Source organism: Heteronotia binoei, chromosome 2 (assembly GCF_032191835.1).
Source record: "Heteronotia binoei isolate CCM8104 ecotype False Entrance Well chromosome 2, APGP_CSIRO_Hbin_v1, whole genome shotgun sequence".
NCBI lineage: Eukaryota > Metazoa > Chordata > Lepidosauria > Squamata > Gekkonidae > Heteronotia > Heteronotia binoei.
The window spans coordinates 176,916,283-176,934,881 of record NC_083224.1 but is presented as its reverse complement, the minus strand read 5'-3'; the positions used below and the strand labels follow the sequence as shown (position 1 = coordinate 176,934,881).

General features: G+C 46.2%; 1 protein-coding gene across 2 annotated transcripts in view; it reads right to left on the bottom strand.

Moving 5' to 3' along the window:
- Positions 1–1,454: 1,454 nt before the first annotated feature.
- The window catches only part of THOP1 (thimet oligopeptidase 1), a 29,884-nt gene continuing 12,739 nt past the window's right edge, over positions 1,455–18,599 (bottom strand). For both annotated transcript variants that reach the window (XM_060232518.1, XM_060232517.1), the window contains exons 6-13: positions 17,173–17,333; positions 16,521–16,656; positions 15,214–15,580; positions 13,872–14,073; positions 9,249–9,435; positions 7,493–7,621; positions 4,181–4,317; positions 1,455–1,678 (exon numbers count right to left, since the gene is read on the bottom strand). In XM_060232518.1, the coding sequence (XP_060088501.1) occupies positions 1,520–1,678; positions 4,181–4,317; positions 7,493–7,621; positions 9,249–9,435; positions 13,872–14,073; positions 15,214–15,580; positions 16,521–16,656; positions 17,173–17,333 (1,478 nt within the window). In that variant the 3' untranslated portion in view covers positions 1,455–1,519. The remainder of the gene's footprint in view (positions 1,679–4,180; positions 4,318–7,492; positions 7,622–9,248; positions 9,436–13,871; positions 14,074–15,213; positions 15,581–16,520; positions 16,657–17,172; positions 17,334–18,599) is intronic.

Below are 18,599 nucleotides of genomic sequence, written 5' to 3'. Positions count from 1 at the left end.
TGCTAGCTTCCCTTATGGGGCTGGGCAGATGAGTGGGAGCACAGCAAGAGGCCCCCCAAAGCAGCCTAGAGCCAGACCTTAGAGGAAGATAAAACCCGATCCCTGAGCATGTGGGAGAGGGGAGGAAAGAGAACCATCCTGGGAGAGATGGACACACACAAAGCTGGCTGACCAGGGCACAGAAGGAGAGTTAAGTCAAGAATTTCCGACCTCCGGGGCTTTTTTTGTAGCAGGAACTCCTTCGCATGTTAGGCCACACATCTCTGATGTAGCCAATCCTCCAAGAGTTTACAGGGCTCTTAGTGCAGGGCCTACTGCAAGCTCTGGGAGGATTGGCTGCTGACCTCTCACCTGAGTATCTAAACCCTTAACTAGGTCTGGTGCCATCAAGAAAGCAGGAATTTGAAATGGTTAAGCCGTTGGGACTGCCTCATCTCACATTTTCCTTCCCTCTCTCTGGGGGAAGGTTGATAAATCCAACTACCATACACTGTACTACAAGCTGGGAAATTTAGATGGCAAAACTCTTTGCGATACATGAAGCCACAAGTGATCTGCAAAAAAGGGCGTCTGGTCAAATAAATAAATAGATACATGTGATGACCTTTGGCTAGGCTGGGAGGTCGCCAAAGATCATCTGTTCTGGCCCTGAAAACTGTTCAGCCAGGCAAGAAGAGCTGAGCTGTGAAACGGCAAAAATGAGGCATCGATGTTGGGGGGCAGAAGCAGGGGCGGTGCCCAGGGAATGGCAGAGAGTGAAGTCTCCCACTCTGCCAACACTCCTGCAGTTTTGATGCCGAGAGGAAGACAGCATCAATGTTTTAAAACTTACAGTGCCATCTTGCGCAAAGTTAGCATCCTGCTAAGCCCACTGATTTAACTGCTTTGCAAAGCTGAGAACTGGGTCCACGAAGAATCCGGGCTAGGATCCATTTGCCATGGAAGCCCGAAATCCCAAGGGTCCAAAATTAGGGTGGCCAGCTGTTTCAGGATTAAAGATACTACCTCCCCACATGGGTTTTATTAATTATTACAGCCTGTGGTCTCTACTCCTGTGTAGAGCTCGCTGAACCCAGGATCACACTATGCAGAGGAAGCAGGGGAACTAGGCAAGTCTGAGAAGACAGCTCCTTTTGTAAGAAATGGGGGTGGGGGGGAGCTTTTATGAAAACATCACTGATAATATTTGATTATTGCTTTTAAAAGTCTGCACTTCATTCCCCACACCAAGAAAAAAATGATATATAGACATCAGATCTAAATTTCCACCAATTTGGGGGAGTGGAAAGAGCAGGGATGAGGGATCCAGGAAACCGTTTGTGCTACCTGAATGTATTTGCTTCCCCCCAAATTAGGCAGCCCCCTTGTCAATGCACGATGCTTCCCGTTATTTCTACAAAAGACCTCCCCAGCCATGAGCCTCAGGCCAAATGAGAGACATGTGAGCAGCTGCCTCTGAGCACACAGAGAACGAGATGGGAGAGGTTTACTCGGGCCAGGGGAGATGACAGACAGCCGCTCAGCACGCCGAAGGGAGCATGTTGGGCTCCATGTTTAGCCCCTTGCTGGCCAAGAAGGCGTCCTGCTTGGGATCCCTGCCCAGGAACTTCCGCAGCATGTCCCAGGCGTCCAGTGAGCCCCCCGGGCGGAGGATGCAGTTCCGGTAGTCCATGCCCACCTGCAGCAAACCAGAGAGGGAGGTTTGATTCAGACATCAGTCACGTAATGACTAGAGCTGCGGTGTACTGAAACAATCCACAAAGCTGCTTGGAAACATTATTAGAGCCTGTGGTCTATACTCCTGTGTATAGCTTGCTGAACCCAGGATCACACTAGGCAGTTTTTGCATCATTTGATGCTTGTGCTTTGCTACAGCTCTGTTTTTAGACTTCTGGTTGGTTCTACAACCCCAATTCCTATTGCCTTGTTTACTGAAAGTCCCATCCGTTGACTGCATCGACTCATTCTGTCTAGTGTAGTGTAGGACAGGGAGGGTGGAAAATTGTGGGAAGGCAACTATTATTAATTGGCTTGCTAGTAATTAATTAGTAGTAGGATTAATTTAAACTGTTAGATGTATCTGATTTGTTAGATAGCAAGAAAACTAATGAGCTTGATTTTTAGGGGAAGTTAGATAACAAAAGAAATAGTAGGGAGCCAAACTGAAAGTAAGAGTACTGTGCATGAGAAAAGAGTGGGCGGGTAGATTAATGAATGAGAGGCCGCCCCTTGGATTCTTATCAGCAGATGCTAGCAGGGACTCTTTTGGGCAAATAGCACTGCGTGGAGAGGCCATGTCAGGGTCCGGGATTTCAGTTGCAACAGGGCGGGGAAGGTATGATTGTGAGAATAAGTTATGAAAACGGAGAGGGATCTGGAGATATGGAAATGCTCGGACCCCCTCTCACCTATGTCCCATCCCAAGATATGTTGGTTGTGGGGCTAGGATAAATCACCCACCTCCTTCACTTGTGTTGATAAATGCCAGGTCCATTAATAATAAGACCGCTATTTTGTGGGACTTTATTACAGAGTAACAAGTGGACCTGGCATGCATGACGGAGACCTGGGTGCAGGATGGCGAAACCGTTGCCTCGAACCAGCTTACCCCACCTGGGTTTGCCGTCCTTCACCAGTCTCAGAAAAATGGGGGGGGGGAGTTGTAGTGCTCATTCGAGACTCTTTTTCTTTCAGGGCACTGCCTGACCCGAACATCACTGGCATAGAGTGTACCGGCCTGGGGTGGGAAACTGAGGAGAGTTTGGCGATCTGGGTGGTGTACCGACCACCTAACGCACACCGGGGAGCCTACCTGCCCTGCTGGACTCAGTGTCCACCTGGGTATTGGACTCCCCCAGACTTCTAATTTTGGGGGATTTCAATGTCCATGTTGATGACACAGCGTCCTTGCAGGCGCAGGCCTAGTGTCATCCATGGAAACGCTGGGACTCAACTAATTTGTTTCGGTTCCCACACACCAGGCCAGTCACCCACTAGATTTGATCTTCAGGGCAGGGATATCAGTGGATCTGATGGCGGCAAATGCTGTTCCATGGTCAGACCACTATGCCTTGAAAGTCCAGCTGGACCTGCAGCTTCCACCCTGTTTAGACGGCGAGCAGATTTATGCTCACCCGCAAAGCCAAATGGACCCACAGCGGTTCCGAGAAGCCCTGTGGGATCCGATGCCCCCTGGTGGGTCGTTAGATGAGCTTGTGGAGGACTGGTATTCCTGACTTTCCACTGCCATCAACGACATCACCCCCCAGGACTTTCTTGGTCCTGGCCCCGACCTGGTGGAATCAGCTCCCAACAGAGATCCGGGCCCTACCTGGCCTACTGGCCTTTTGTAGGGCCTGTAAAACAGTTGTTCCACCAGGTCTTTGGATGAGGCAGCAGGCATCCATCTATTAGATCGGTTGGCCTCACCCTATGCCTTTACGGTCTGCTGCATCATTGTATTGTGGAGCTATACCATCTTGCTCGTATCACCTTGCTGAACTAACTTACTGCACTGACTGAATGTTGAATTTGTTTTTTATTATGATTTTATTGTGATTTAAATTTAAATTGTTGTACTCCACTCTGGGCCCCCCAAAAGGGGGAAAAGGCAAAAGAGAAATAAACTAATAATAATAATAATAGTCCACTTTGAGTTCAAGTGAGGAGGGTTGGGCTATAAACAGAGCTTTTTCTGTAGCAAAAGTCCAGCGGGAACTTATTTGCATATTAGGCCACATTGCCTGACATCACCATGGTTTCACACAGGGCTTTCTTTGTAGAAAAAGCAGTGGGAACTCATTTGCATATTAGGCTACACACCCCTGACACCAAGCCAGCTGGAACTGCATTCCAGTGAGTTCCGGCTCAAAAAAAAGCCCCGTCTATAAGTAACGTGAATAAAAACGAAAACCCTTGTTTGCCAGAGGGACCCCACAACTTGTAGCTCAGAGCCACTTGTCTGCTTTCTGTCTGTTATCTGCCACGGACTATGGAGCTGCAGAGATGGTTGGAGGGAACGAGGTCTTGATTCAAGATGCCACCCCAAACCTGCTTCAGGTCAGGTTTCCTGGTTTTGGTTTGCTAGCCGATCATGGATCAATCCAGACACTGATTAGAATGCTTCTCCACCCTGCACCACCCCATCAGCCGAATCTTGTGTGGCTTTGGGTTCCCGTACCTTACAGTTCATGATCCCCTCCTGCCTGAAGCGCGTGTAGAACATGTCCATGGAGTACACCTCGCTCCAGAGGTAGCCGTAGTACTGGGCGTCATAGCCTCCTGCCAAGTGGCCAAAGGTGGCTGGCATGTTTGTACCTGGCACAGAGCAATACGAGCAGAGGTTAATACCACCAGAGGGCAACATGAGGGCAAGAGGTACCTTGCAGAGGGCAATACAAGCAGAGATTAATTCAAGTAGAGGGGGCAATATGAGGGCAATAGATACAGTGCAGAGGGCAGTATGAGCAGAGGTTAATTTGAGTAGAGAGGGCAATATGAGCAGAGATTCATTCCAGCAGAGAGGGGAATATGAGGGCAGTACATACCATGCAAAGGGCAGTATGAGTGGAGGTTAATGCCAGCAGAGAGGGTAACATGAGACCAATAGGTACCTTGCAGAAGGCAATTCAATTTTGAACAGATAGGGCAATATGATTAGAGGTTAATAACAGCAGAAATGGCAACGTGAGGGCATGAGGTACCATGCAGAGGGCACTGTGAGCAGAGGTTACTGCCAGCAGAGAGGGCAATGCAAGCAGAGAATGCCAGTAGAGGACAACATGAGGGGGCAACATGAGGACAATAGATAGAATGCAGAGGACAAGACAAGCAGAGGTTACTTTGAAGAAAGACTTTAGATAGCTCAAGAAAGCTGGATCCAATGAAGTCTCCCTTGGAGACCAGGAGAAGAAGATGCTCTTCAGTGCCAAATCCTTCTATCTCCTAACCTGCAGTGGTGCCAGTCTGCCAGGTTACCACTAGCCAGGGATAGGGACAGGTTGGAGACAAGAAATGAGTTCTGAGGCTGCCTTCTCCCAAGCTAGACCCTTAGTCCTGTGTTGTCTGCTCTGATGGGTATAGATTCTCTAAGACAGGGGTGTCGAACTCATTTGTTATGAGGGCTGGGTTTGACATAAATGAGACCTTGTTGGGCCGGGCCATGTATATCATAAAATGTAATGCCAGGTAGCGGACATAAAAACTTTATAAAGGGCACAGACACAATTAAAGGTTTTTTTAAACTTAAAATAAAACATGTTTAAAATATTAGCGCACTTGCAATATTTTGTTTTACAGTCTGATAAATGTCACCTCTTGCTATGAATTATTGCATCAAAAACTGCAGACAATGCCTGTGCTGTACCAGTCTTGAATATGTGCTGTACAGGTGGGCACATCTGTAAGTTGCAGATTCAGTGACATTCATTACAGACATCTCATGGTCAATGCTTTGAGCCTAAGACCCAGAGGAACATGAAGCAGCTGGGCACTGTGAGCTTTTGTGCAGAAGTTGCTTCATGCACTAGTCAAGAACATGCGAAGGCACCATGGCACACTCTGAGGGCTATGTGCTTGTCTACAAAACTATAATTTTCCCCAGAAAAATGACTACAACTAAAAAAAAAATACAACTTCCCCCCAAAAAAACAACTACAAGAACAGAGAGACAGCCATGTTCAGCGGTCAGTGTCAGCCCACTATCTGGGAAGTCTAAATTCAAGACCCCCAATCAAAGGAATATGTGAAAGAAAAATTAAGGAAAATTTGCTGGGTAAACCTGGGGTGGAACACACTCTCAGCCTAATTTTGATATTTCTCTTCTAAATAGTTCACATGCTTTCCTATTGAGAAAGACTGGAGGGCATGAGTTCAGTGAAAAAGAGGAGCGGAACCCAGTTACACGCCCAACAAAACTCTTTCTCTCTCTCTCTCTGTAGCAAAGCAAAAAGCTCATACCTTAACTAAAACACTGCTAGTCTTAAAAGCACTCTTTGTAGCTTTTCTGATGGTGGATTGGCAAAGGAAGCTCTGGCTCTTTCTTTCCTTCCCTGGGGCATGAAGAGGAGAAGGAGCCTCAGCCATTCATTAGAAGGAAGAGAGGCTTGTCTCAGTAGCTCTGAAGGGTGATTAATTGAGCCTGGCAAACTTAATCACCCAGCAGAGCTATAGAGCCAAGCTCCCTCATTGGCTGAGGCTGCTCCTCCCTTTGGGAAAAGAGAGGGGGGAGAGGAAAAGGCTGCTTTGCTGCTTTGTCAAAACGTCAACCGAAAAAAGCAGGTAAAGGAAAATGAAGCAGATGGCAGCCAGTTTCTGGAGGGCCTGATTGGAGCCCTCTGCGGGCCTCATCCGGCCCGCGGGTCATATGTTTGACACCCCTGCTCTATGATCTCGGGCCAGAATGGTCTTTTGCAGCCATTTCTCTGGAGATCAAGGACTCAGCCTGCCCAATGTGCGTGCAGTGCTTTTGCTTGGCTAGTGGACTATGGCTGAAAGAAGGGCTTGACTGTACTTCCCCCCCTTGTGAACACATGAAACCAGTTGGCTCCTTGGTACAGCTAGCCCAACGTAGCCTCTGTCGTCTAACTAGCAGTGGTGCTCCAGGGTCTCAAGCAGAAAAAGGCCCTTTCCCAGCACCTGAAACTTTTTTTTTAAATTAAGTGTGTGTATGTTTGCACCTAGAAGTCATGTCGACCTCTGGTGACTGACCCCTACTGGGGGCCTGGAGGATATTCAGAGAGGTGGCCAAAAGCCTGCCTCTGTCCTCTCGACTGGGTATTTCAAGGACAGTCTCCCATCCAAGTTCTAGCCATAGTCGACCATACTAGGCTTTCGAGATCTGATGAGACTGGACTTGCCTGGGCCATCCAGGTCAGGGTCCAGCACTTGACACTATTAACCTGGAACTTCCTACATGCAAAGTGTGTTCTCGTCTGCAGGGCCACATCCCCGTTTTGCCATTCAGGCTTCTTCTACTGCCTGGCTTTAAGTTCTAGTCATCAGGCCTTTATGTGCCATTGACTAGGGATTGCCGTTGACAAGAAACAGGGCCCTTTGAGTGGTGGGCCCCTAAGATGTGGAATTCCCTGTCCCTTGAGATCCATCTAGTAAACATCCCCCCTCCTTTCAGAGGCAAAATTCCATCTATTCCCTTGTGTCTTTTTTAGTAGCTCCTTTGCTGTGCAGATTTAAAACCAAACAAACACCTAAACCTGCTTTCTTTACTTTGGCTTTGCAATTGCCAGTTGCATTCTTAAATGAATGGCTGTTTTAACTGAGTTGATATCATTGCATCAGCACTGAGAAGCAACTTCGAGAAAAGTGACAGACCAAAGCTATGGCTGGAAAACAGCCTGCAAGGAAACTGCAAATTAACATATATGTATGTGTATACCTGGGAGAAATTGGACCGTGAGAACAAGAATGCTGCACCAACCAACCTTCCCATCACCAACCAACCTTCCCACCACCAACATGCACCCCTGCCAATCACCTGGTGTTGCAGGGACGCCCAGTATCTCATTACACAGCTCGGCATACTCCTTTACGGGGTCAGCTTTTGTTTGTGTGTGCAAGGCCTGGTCTACTTTAGCCAGAACGATCTGCCGCAAGTTGAAGAGCCCTGGGGGAAGGAGGAGAGAAGAAGAAGAGGAATTTATTTATTGTTACTTCATGTATTACACACACATACACTTTTCTTCTCCATTTGGCAATCAAACTGGCTTACATCATTCTCCTGTCCTCCATTTTATCCTCAAAATGAACTTGGGAGGCAGGTTAGGCTGAGAGTGTGTGAATGGCCCCCAGTCTCCCACCACGCCGGATTCCACAGATATATTAGCTTCTACAAAAAGCCGCAGGAGCTAGGCAAGGCTGTTTTGGAGGTCATACATCCAGTTGGGCAGCCATGTTGGTCTGAAGCAGTTGAACAAATTTTGAGTCCAGTGGCACCTTGAAGGTCAACAAAGTTTGACTCAAGGTGGAGGTTAATAGTTTATATATATGTAGGCAGATGCCTGATTGTAGCGGCAACTATTTAGAGACAACTGCTTATATATATGAACTTGTTAACCTCCATTCCAATGTGTCTGAGGAAGTGTGTGGATGCACGACGGCTCACACCTCGAATAAAACTTCGTTGGTCTTAAAGGTGCCACTGAACTCAAAATTTGTTTTAATAATTCATACAGTCAGGGCTTTTTTTTGTAGCAGGAAATCCTCCAAGAGCTTATAGGCCCTGTAAGAAGAGCCCTGTAAGTTCTTGGAGGATTGGCTACATCAGGGGGGCATAACCTAATATGCAATGGAGTTCCTGCAACAAAAAAAGCCCTGCATACAGTCATCATAAATCAGAAGCAACCTGACTGCACGTAACACACCCTTCTGCAAATGCAGATGAACGAATTAAATTACACTGTTGAGGTTAGTTTCAGGCAAACTCAAATTCTGTAGGTTTAGACGGTTGGTAAGTTTGGCCCCATACTATATAACTCAGGGTATTCATCCTTTTTGAGCCTGTGGGCACCTCTGGACTTCTTACACAGGGCAGTGGGCGCCACCACAAAATGGCTGTCACAGGAGGCAAAGTCAACCGCAAAATGATTGCCTCAAGAGCAGTGTTCCCTCTAAGCTGAGTTAGCGTGAGCTGGCTCACAGATTTTTAGCCTTCAGCTCACACATTTTTGTCTTAGCTCAGGAAGGATGACCCCAGAGCACACTAATTTATGCAGCAGATCACAACTTTAATGTCAGTAAGTTCACAACTTTAATGCCAGTAGCTCACAAAACAGAATTTTTGCTCACAAGATTCTGCAGCTTAGAGGGAACATTGCTCAAGAGGCAATGCTACGCACACTGAGAAAGTTCAAGTGCAGGCGAGAAGAGGGTACTTTTAAATACACTGGGAAAGAGTCATGAGAGAGAGAAAAACACTGTGACAGCAGCTGCCACCGGAACAATGTTATTTTGATCTGCATAACTGACCAGATCTTCAGTGGCAAATCAGAAGCTCTGTTCAGCAAGAGCCCCGCCTAGTTTCTGAAAACATTTGGTGGGCACCCGTTTTGAGGACTTCCCACTGGCAGCGGTTCTTCAAGGTCTCCAGAAGGGAAAGATCCTTTGCTGATACTCTTTTAAGTGGAAACAAGCCGGAACCTTCTGCCTGCAAAGGGTCTGCCCTGCCATAGAGCCATGGCTGCTCCCCCGTGGCCTGGCCTTGAGGGCTCCCCACATGAGCACCCCCCACGCACCGGTATTGGCCTGGCGAGACTTAATCAGCTTCTGCAGGAGCTCGTCAGGGATGGGCTTGCCCGTCTTGTAGTGCTTAGACATGCGCATCAGAGGCTCCTTCTCCCACACCCAGTTCTCCAGCATCTGGGACGGAGCCTCTACGAAGTCCCGCTCCACGTGGGTCCCGCTGAACATGGCAAAGTCAGCCTATGGAGGGAAGGTTAGACAGGAGAGTTAACGAGACCCAGTGGTGCAGCAGCAGGAGGAAAAACAGGAAATCCTGGCCACTCTTTGCAGGGAACTCAAGAACTCTAGAAGATGTCTTTTGTGCTGATGAGCCCCAGGCTCCCACAGTTATACCTCCTTGGGACCACTGATGTCAATGGGCTTAGCAGCGTTAATGCCTCTTATGACTGCACTGGCTATAGTCTTTTCTTTCAGAATTTGTTGAAATAACAAAAATGTGTAAGGGGGGGGGATAATTTGATTGCCATGATTCATAGTGGCAAGTGGAGTTAGTGAAGGTCTGAAGATAGAGCAAGAGAGGACAGGACATCCGTATCTTCTTAAAACTATTATAAACTGCATGCTGAGACTTTCCTATCATGCCCTGTAACTTCAGTATCTTTGTCTCCTCCTTCTCCATTTATTATTGTACAGCCTTGAGAAGAATACTACTGAACTCTCAGCCCTGCTGAGCCCATGCTCAAGTCTGCATCAGAATTTCCAGGGTTTGCTTGGCTGCTGAAAGGCTTTGCAACATCCACCTGGTACTAACTGAGGCTGAGAATCCTCAGCAAGGTTGAAAAGTAATATCTGTTTAAATTTTAAACAATCATGTCTCCACTCTGTTTGTATGCATGTTCCAACGAATATTAATATTTCCTTGTCTACTTCAGCCGGTGGGCAATAATTCGACTGAGTGGGATGGTTGTTTGGGTTTATCGAGTCAGGGAAGAAACAAAGAAGTACTGATAGGATTATTCTTCCATCTATACTTGATTTTATACTAAATTTAGATGTTTATAGTTCTAAATGACATTTTCTTCTATAACATAATTCTGTTGCCTACTTGCTATTATCCAGATTTTAATGAACAAATGCCTAATAAGGGTTACAGTAATAATAGTTTCCTGTTCCAGCTTCAGCTCAGCAAGACGTGGGGGAATAGCAGCTCTTGCGAACTCCCCGAATTGAGCAGATTGAGGGGGTCTGGGAAGCCCAGATACCTGAGGGGGAGCCCTGACAGCATGGGAAACAACATTCCCAGGGATTTTTTCGGTGGGCGAAGCCTGGTTCTTTGTCTATCCTGAAGCCTCACTGCGACAATCGCCATTTTGTATGGGACTAGCTGTGTCTACCGGTAACAAAATACTTTCTTCTAATCCTCTTTCTACTTCAACTAACGAACTATACCTTGCAAGTAAGTTCACTCAGGAATGTAACCTATCAACTAAAGCCGTATTATAAAACCAAATTTGACTGTTCAAAAGAGGGGGAGGAGGCTAAAAGACTCCCCCCCAAGAGAGGCTTCTAAAATTAAAAGAACAAGCTTATAACAATTGTCTTTATTTCAAGTAAAAGGAATTGGACTGAGTATATAGTTGTGGATAGATCTGGTTTAAAATTGAATAAGTGACAATTGGACTATCAACATACTATACAAAGCTTGATCAAAGGTAGAATGCGACTTTATAATAATAATAATAATAATAAATTTTATTTCTACCCCGCCCTCCCCGCAAAGCGGCTCAGGGCGGCTAACAGTAAGTAATATATTAACATAAATAGTAAAACCTTAGATTAGCAATTAAAATTACACATATAAAAACCCGTTAATTCAGTTAAAATACTTAATTTACAATTACATTATATATATATCTGGCAGTAATAGCTGTTCTAGCGCTGATTCTGCCAGTTTAAATGGTGTTAAAGATGGCGGTTCTTCGTTCATTGCAACTCAGCAGTCCGTATCATTATAGGCGTATCTAAAAAGGGCAGTCTTGCAGGCCCTGCGGAACTGGTCGAGGTTCCGCAGGGCCCGCACCTCCTCCGGGAGCTGGTTCCACAGTGCAGGTGCCGCAACTGAAAAGGCTCGCACCCTGGTGCTTTGGAGCCTGGCCTCTCTCGGCCCAGGGATGGTCATTTTGTTTTTACTTGCTGACCTCAGTGCCCTCTGGGGTTCATACGGGTTTATATGAGAAAAGCTGGATTTCTGGATTTTCAACCTGGCACTCGGAACTTATTCTCTGATTTCCACTATCATACTGATTTTAACAGCAGGGAAGAGATGAATAATTCAAAAGATTTTATGGCTACTATACTCTCCATAAGGCAGTGACTTGGTCTTTTAGCAGACTTGGTAAAGGAACAGATGGGAAAATTCCTGGGGAAATGTAAAGAAATGGAAAATATGGAAAATATACAAGAACAGAGGTATCAAGGAGCACAAAATCTGCCTGAGAAGTGGGCAAAAGTGAAATGACAATTGCCTGAGATTGCCTTGCCTGATTTTAAAATGAATGCAGTTTATGCACTTATGCAGGAGAAATGAAACGTACAGTTCACTGAGACAAAGAAAGGGGGGGAATAACATTGATTTGGCTTCAAAGCTTTTTGTAAAAATGCTATGCAATGAAAGGGAAAAATCAGTCGACTCAATTAAAATCTACAGCCTCAGAGCAAGTCCAACAACAAGGATTATGACTTGGAAGGCTTTCAGGAAGAAGAAAATATAAACTCTTACCATACAGTGTCTTGACATGAGCATAATATTATGGATCTGACATAACATCTTGGAATGGATATTCTGATTTTCGAACTAGGGGATCTTCATTTTTATTCAAACTATAAGAAGATATGATAAGACTATTCTCTAACAGGCACAATATTATGGGACTTAATTCTGAATTCCCCCACCTTTTTTGAGGGATTCTTCAAACCTAAAGCAGGATTATTTGGTTTTTTATTTTTCAAATTGAATGGGCAGCTTGTTTTGGTTTGGTGTGATTTTCTGCAAAGCTCAAAATCATAATGAAGTTTAACAATCTGTTGCTAAAAAAGAGGAGTTTCAATGACTCTAACAACTTGTAAAACGGTTAAAAATTTAAATATACGTTAATATAAGGCTAAAAAGTCAATCTGTTTAATTAGAATTTGGACTATTGTAGCTAGAATTACATACCCACATACATATATATAAGGAAAGTGTGCACATACCTTTAATATTTTTGCTTTTTCTTGAATGATTGGTGAGGAGGTGCCCTTTGCTCATTCCCATGCATGGAGATGTCTGCCAATGAATTAATCCACTAAGGGCTTTTTTCTTTGCTTTTCAGGGAAGTAAATGAATACAATTTGATGGGAGTGAGAAGAATCTTCCCTATAGATCAAGGTTCCCATTTCTGTTTAGTGTGAGGTTGTGGGAGGAATTGGGAATGGCTGGTGCCTTCTGAGATGAGGGCTGCTGTAAAAACAGCATTCCATGGGTTTGTGGTTTTTTTTCTTCTCCTTCCTTGCTTACCTTTTCTCTTTTCTTTTTGAAAACCCATCCTTTTTGTTTATTAAAGAGAGCTAACTGTTCAAGTAGATGCCTAAAGTTATCAACATTTGCTAATAAGATATGAGTATCATAACTGTACCCATCTAACTCAGAAGCCTTTCATGGTTAATGAGAAGCTTGTTTTATTTTTGTTTAGCCTTGAGATTCCTTTGTAAATTAGATAGCGATGCAGCTGCTGTTGCTACGTATTGAAACCTCTTGGTTAATAAGCTAGTACTGAAGACCAGAATTTGAGCCTTTCTTTCTCTTTTTTTCCTTCCTTCTGTTGCTTTATGTAGATTAAAGATACATAGATTTGGTTTTGTACGATCACAGAATCTGGAATCTGACACTAAATAGTTGGTAAAACAGGAGGATTTTACAGTAATATCAAAAGATCATAAAATATTTGTAGACTTTAAAGGTAATATCTATGTATTAATTTTGAGTACTTGCAGGTATAATTAATTATACTTTTTCTTTTGTTCTTCTTGATGTAGTAATAACTGTAATCTATTCCTTTATTTTCTGTATCCTATCCCTGATCCTTTCCCAATTCCCTATTTTTTCTTGCTAAATTTAATAAAACTTGTTCTACCGAAGGGTTACAATAATAGTAACGGTATATCTTTAAGGGTTTACTAGGTAGAATTATATCAATAAACTAGAATTACATCAATAAACTACTTAAATTATCTTAAATTGCCTATTTAAACTGCTGGCTTAAACCGCCACTGATCAGATCTTTTTATCAAACATCTAACCAGGCCCAAAGAAACCATGTTTGCCGTCTTAATGTTAACCATTGGTTTTAACGAAATTTTAGATTTTTAGATATAATTTATTAGTCACATGTGTCTTATTGTATGATTTTTGTATTGTAACTCGCCCTGAGTCTGCTTTGGCAGGAAGGGTGGAATAGAAATCACATTAATAAAATAAAATAATAAGGAAAACTAGCAAATAAAAACACTGTAGAGGTGAGATTGCAGAAAGAGCAGCAACTCAGAAGCAGATTAAGGCAAAAACATGAGCCAAGCCGGAGTTTGCTCTTCCAACCCTCTGCTCAATAGACTGGGATTCTCTCTCCCTTGACACCTACCTGCGAACACAGCTGGTGCATGACATGTCCGAACTCATGGAAATACGTCTCCACCTCGTCATGCTGTAGCAAGGAAGGTGCATCTGGCGTCGGCTTGGTGAAGTTGGCCACCATGGCTGCCACAGATATCTGGCGGCTCGAATCGGGCAGCAGGCAGCCGGGCTGCAGCCCAAAGCAAGCGGCATGACCGTACTTCCCCTCACTGGTCCAGAAGGGGGAGCAAGAGGGAGACAGACAGAAAAACATTAACTACCCAGTGCTGGTTTCTGCATCCTGAGCCATCTTGAGCCCTGCTTGGCGGGGAAAGGAGTAGGGTAAAAATTGATTGAATGAATGAATGAATGCATGCATGCATGAATCTTAGGTTATTCCCATGCTCACTCTGAAGGCACCCAACTCAGGAGGGCGGAAGGTTTTAGTTAATAAAGCATATTCTTATCCCACCTCCTATCCAGAGCTTTGGCGACAGCTCCCATCAAGTTACGAAAGTCCTTTAAATCCAGAAAAAGCCCATATGGGAATTAAAATGGAAACAAATCACATAAGAAATTCAACAACAAAGACTGATTCTATTTAAAAAGATCCCAGAGCAGCAAAGAAGAGAAGAGCAGAAAAACCAATGCAAATGATAATTATCAGTCACCGAGAAACCTGTAAGCACAAACCTCTTTCTTATTCTGGTCCCACTCTTACCCCAAGCTGGACGTGGTTCTCCTGCCCTGCCACAATAACACCACAAGAGACAGGAGGCTCAAAGAGCAATTGGCCTAAGTCTCCCAGGATTGAACCAAAGTTTCTCCAGCAAGGACCAGAGAATCTACCCACTATATCATGCTGCTTATGCAGTTAGGAAGTTTCACAAGTGAGAAACCACAATCAGGCATAGAGAGCTTTAAAAGATTAGATAGAGGTCTATCAGTGGCTTCTGGCCACGGTGGCTAAAGGATACCTCCACATTCAGAGGAAGTCAGACTCTGAATCCCAGTGCCAGAAGGCAGTATCAGGGGAAGGTCTCGGCCTCTGTGCCCTGTTTTTGGACCTCCAAGGGAACTGGGTTGGCCACTGCATGAGACAGGAGGCTGTACCAGATGGACCAGTGGTCTGATCCAGCCAGTCTCTTCTTAGAAAGGTGCTGTCCTCTAATGGAAGAGGCATCTCAACTTCTCTCACACACCAGGGAATGCCTCTTCTAAGAAGGCACTCCTCCATTTGTTGTACACAGGAGAGAAAGTATCTTCTAATGCAGGGCTTACCAGGTGTGAGTTGGCTTTGAGAGCCTCACAATCCCTACCTCTCCCACTAAGGTATACCCAGCCCTACTCTGGTTTGTCATCTGACTCACCGCGGATAAAGATCCAGGTAGAACTTGCCAATGATCTCTCCAGAGGTGATGTCTTTGACTGTGTAGAGTCGGACGTCTTCGTGCCACACGGGGGCACTCTCCTCCAGGTGGAAGGTGAGACCCAGCAGCTCCTGGTAGATCTCCAGCAGACCTTCCGTCACCACCTGCATGGGGAAGTACTCCTTCAGAAGGTTCTGGTCCACGCTGTACTGGGTCTCCTCCACTTGGTTCATGTAGTACCGCATGTCCCAGGCGTTGATGTGGCCATCGAATGGGAGCCCCCGCTTCTCACACTCCTTCTGCTTCAGGTCCAGGATGGTGGCCCGCTCCTTCTCCCCCAAGGGCTTCAGCTTCTCGGACAGCTCATCTGCAGATGACACGATACCGATGAGGAATGAGAGGCACTGCTAGCAAAGAGCAACAGAACTGGAATTTGCCTCCCTCCCCACTCCTGGCACTGCTTGAGGGCTGGGCGAATAACATGCCCCCAGTTAATTGGACAGGGTGTCTTCTAAAAGGAATTATGCTGCTTAACTGCACACACCATCTTGGAAGAGGTGGTCCCTCCTGCATGAGAGAGATGGGGAATGTACCTTTACGAAGGAGAACAGGAATGCCTCCTCCCACAGAGGCAGGCATTGCTCCCTGGCAGGGGCGGTGCTGGGGTTTTTGCCACCCCAGGCTGCCTGCATGGCTGTGCCCACCCCCCATGGGCAAGCCACAGATGCCACCAGCACCAGCAAGGGTGAGCACAGCGGCAGTGAGGCTCCCGGTCTCCGCGTGTGCGCTGTCACTGCCCACCGCTGCTTTGCCTCTCGCGTCTGTGATGGCAGGCAGCGGCAGTGCACACATGGAGACCAGGAGCCTCACTGTCGCTTCCGAGCGGACTATTTCCGTCCACTTGGAAGCAAGGAGGGCCCAAATCAGCGCCCTTTGCCTGGATCTGCGCTCCCAGTGGCCACCTATGGTGGCCTAACATTAGCACTGGCCCTGCTCTCTGGAGAAGACCTAGCCTCCTGTAGGACTCTCAGTTTGGTACGATCAGCCAGGGTAGCCATTTGCTTATGGTGCTGAGTTATGGCCACTAGGAGACTGACTACCTTCAGCTGCCATAGTTCTGCTCTTGTCCCAGCTCAAAAATAGTGTGCAGAACAATTCCAGTCGCCTCTCCTGATTCAAAAGGGAGCACAGGCACTTAAGTGAGATTGCATGGCGATACTCTCTGCAGCTGGGGAATGACTACTGTGGGGCTGACAGCCAGCAGGCAGTGAAAGATGAGGCTGGCAGAGGTTGCTGACTTGCATTACCTAGGAAGTTCATGACCGTCTTGTAGTTCTTAGCCATGTTCATCTCCAGCACAAAGTCGGCATGGGTCTTGAACCCCAGGAGAGCAGATTTCTGAGCCCGCAAATCCACCAGTTCCTTCAGGATCAGGCAGTTCTCCTGCAATGTCAAGAACATATAAAGAGCTCCTCTAACAAGATTAGAAGTTAGGCAGATGGGGGGAGGGTGGCACAGAGCAGGGCCTTTGGGGTGGTGGTGCCCCAGATGTGGAACTTCCTACACCAGGGGTGGCCAACGGTAGCTCTCCAGATGTTTTTTGCCTACAACTCCCATCAGCATCAGCCATCAGCCATGCTGGCTGGGGCTGATGGGAGTTGTAGGCAAAAAACATCTGGAGAGCTATCGTTGGCCATCCCTGTCCTACACAGATATATCCGATTTGTTCTAACTCTGATCTCTTTCGGGCCCCAAGACAAAATTTGAAACACATTTCCCCAAGCTTCTTTTTAAAATTCCATCTCTTTTGCAGTTTCTAAACTAGGTCTTTAGGATGTTTGGTTTGTCATTGATTTGGCTGACACAAGCTGCTTTGAAAGCTCATGAGGAGAAAAGTGAATCATGAGTAATGAAAACAATAAATAAGATCCCAGCCACAGCTAAGCCCCGCCCCCTCACCTCCTTGCATCTGGAGTTGAACATCTCCTCCATCTTTCTCCTGGTCTCTGGCACATGGCATTTCTTCATCAGGGGGAAATAATGGGGGTACTTCAAGGTCACCTTCAGCTTCCCATCTTCTGTCTTCTCCAGGGAGTTTAAAAAGTCCTCAGGGAGCCCTCCTGGAGGGGAAATGAGAGGCAGAGAAGTACCCATCAGTGGGAGAGCCAATGCCATGTATTTAAACACTGTAACTAAACACTACAATCATTTTCGGAGGCAGTTAACCTTTGAATCCCAGAGCCAGGAGGCAATACCAGAGGAAGGCCTTGTTCTTGACCCTGCAGAGGAATGTGTTGGTCACTGTGTGAGAAAGGATGCTGGACTAGATGGACCACTCGTCTGACTCAGCTATTCTTATGCTTTTATTCTAAAAATGTACATCGTATTGTTCAGCTTAAGGCTTAAACCCAGTTTAAATGTGACATTGGCAGGGCAAAAGGACTCACCACCAGTGGAAGACTTCACACTCGCACAACATCTCAATTAAACAGGGCTGCTACCAGTGCAAAACAGCTACCCTTTTAGCTGCTCTACACAGGCAGCAGTCCAGTTTAAATGAGACACCATGCGAGCGCTTTTGCTTCAGCCACGTTTACAGTAAGCCTGAATGCAGCAGCTACAAACACTCAGCTAAGAATCAGGAGGTCCCCAGTCCAGACCTTGCCTCCAGTGTTCCCTCTAAGCTGAGTCAGCGTGAGCTAGCTCACAGGTTTTCAGCCTCCAGCTCACACATTTTGGTCTTAGCTTGTGAGCAGTAGCTCACAATTTCAACACCGGTAGCTCACAAAGTAGAATTTTTGCTCACAAGTCTCTGCAGGGAACATTGATTGCCTCTACCACAAACTCACCAGGCAGCCACAGCTGAGCCACTGTCTCGCACTCAGCCCCTCTATTGACAACAGGGGGGAAATGCGAACTTTCCTGCCAGCTGAGATCTCCAGCAGAGCCCCTTCCCCTGGCCCCAAAAGTTGGGGCCAGGGGATTGCAAAGGGAAGGGCTTTTCCCTGGTGCCACCTTACCCTGCTGAACTCCAGTCCACTGCAGCTGCTCTCTTGACACTACCCTGGTGGTAAGAGAAAACTCTCCTTATAATCCAGGCTTTCACTGGGAGTGATCACACAGAGATTTGGCCTGACCTAGCCACGCCTCCCCTCTGGATTTAATGTGCACATTCACATGCACATATCTGTCCCCCCCCCAAGTCCCACCTGTATCAGCCTCGTCTCAGGATGAGCTGGGACCAGATTAAATAGCTACTGGGAACTTCCTGACAGCAAACCTCTATAACGTATGCAGGGCACATTTCCCGGTTGTCTGAACAGCATGTGCTGCACCCACCCTGCACCTGCCTGGCATATGCATGAGCAGTCTGAACGCTCCTCTTG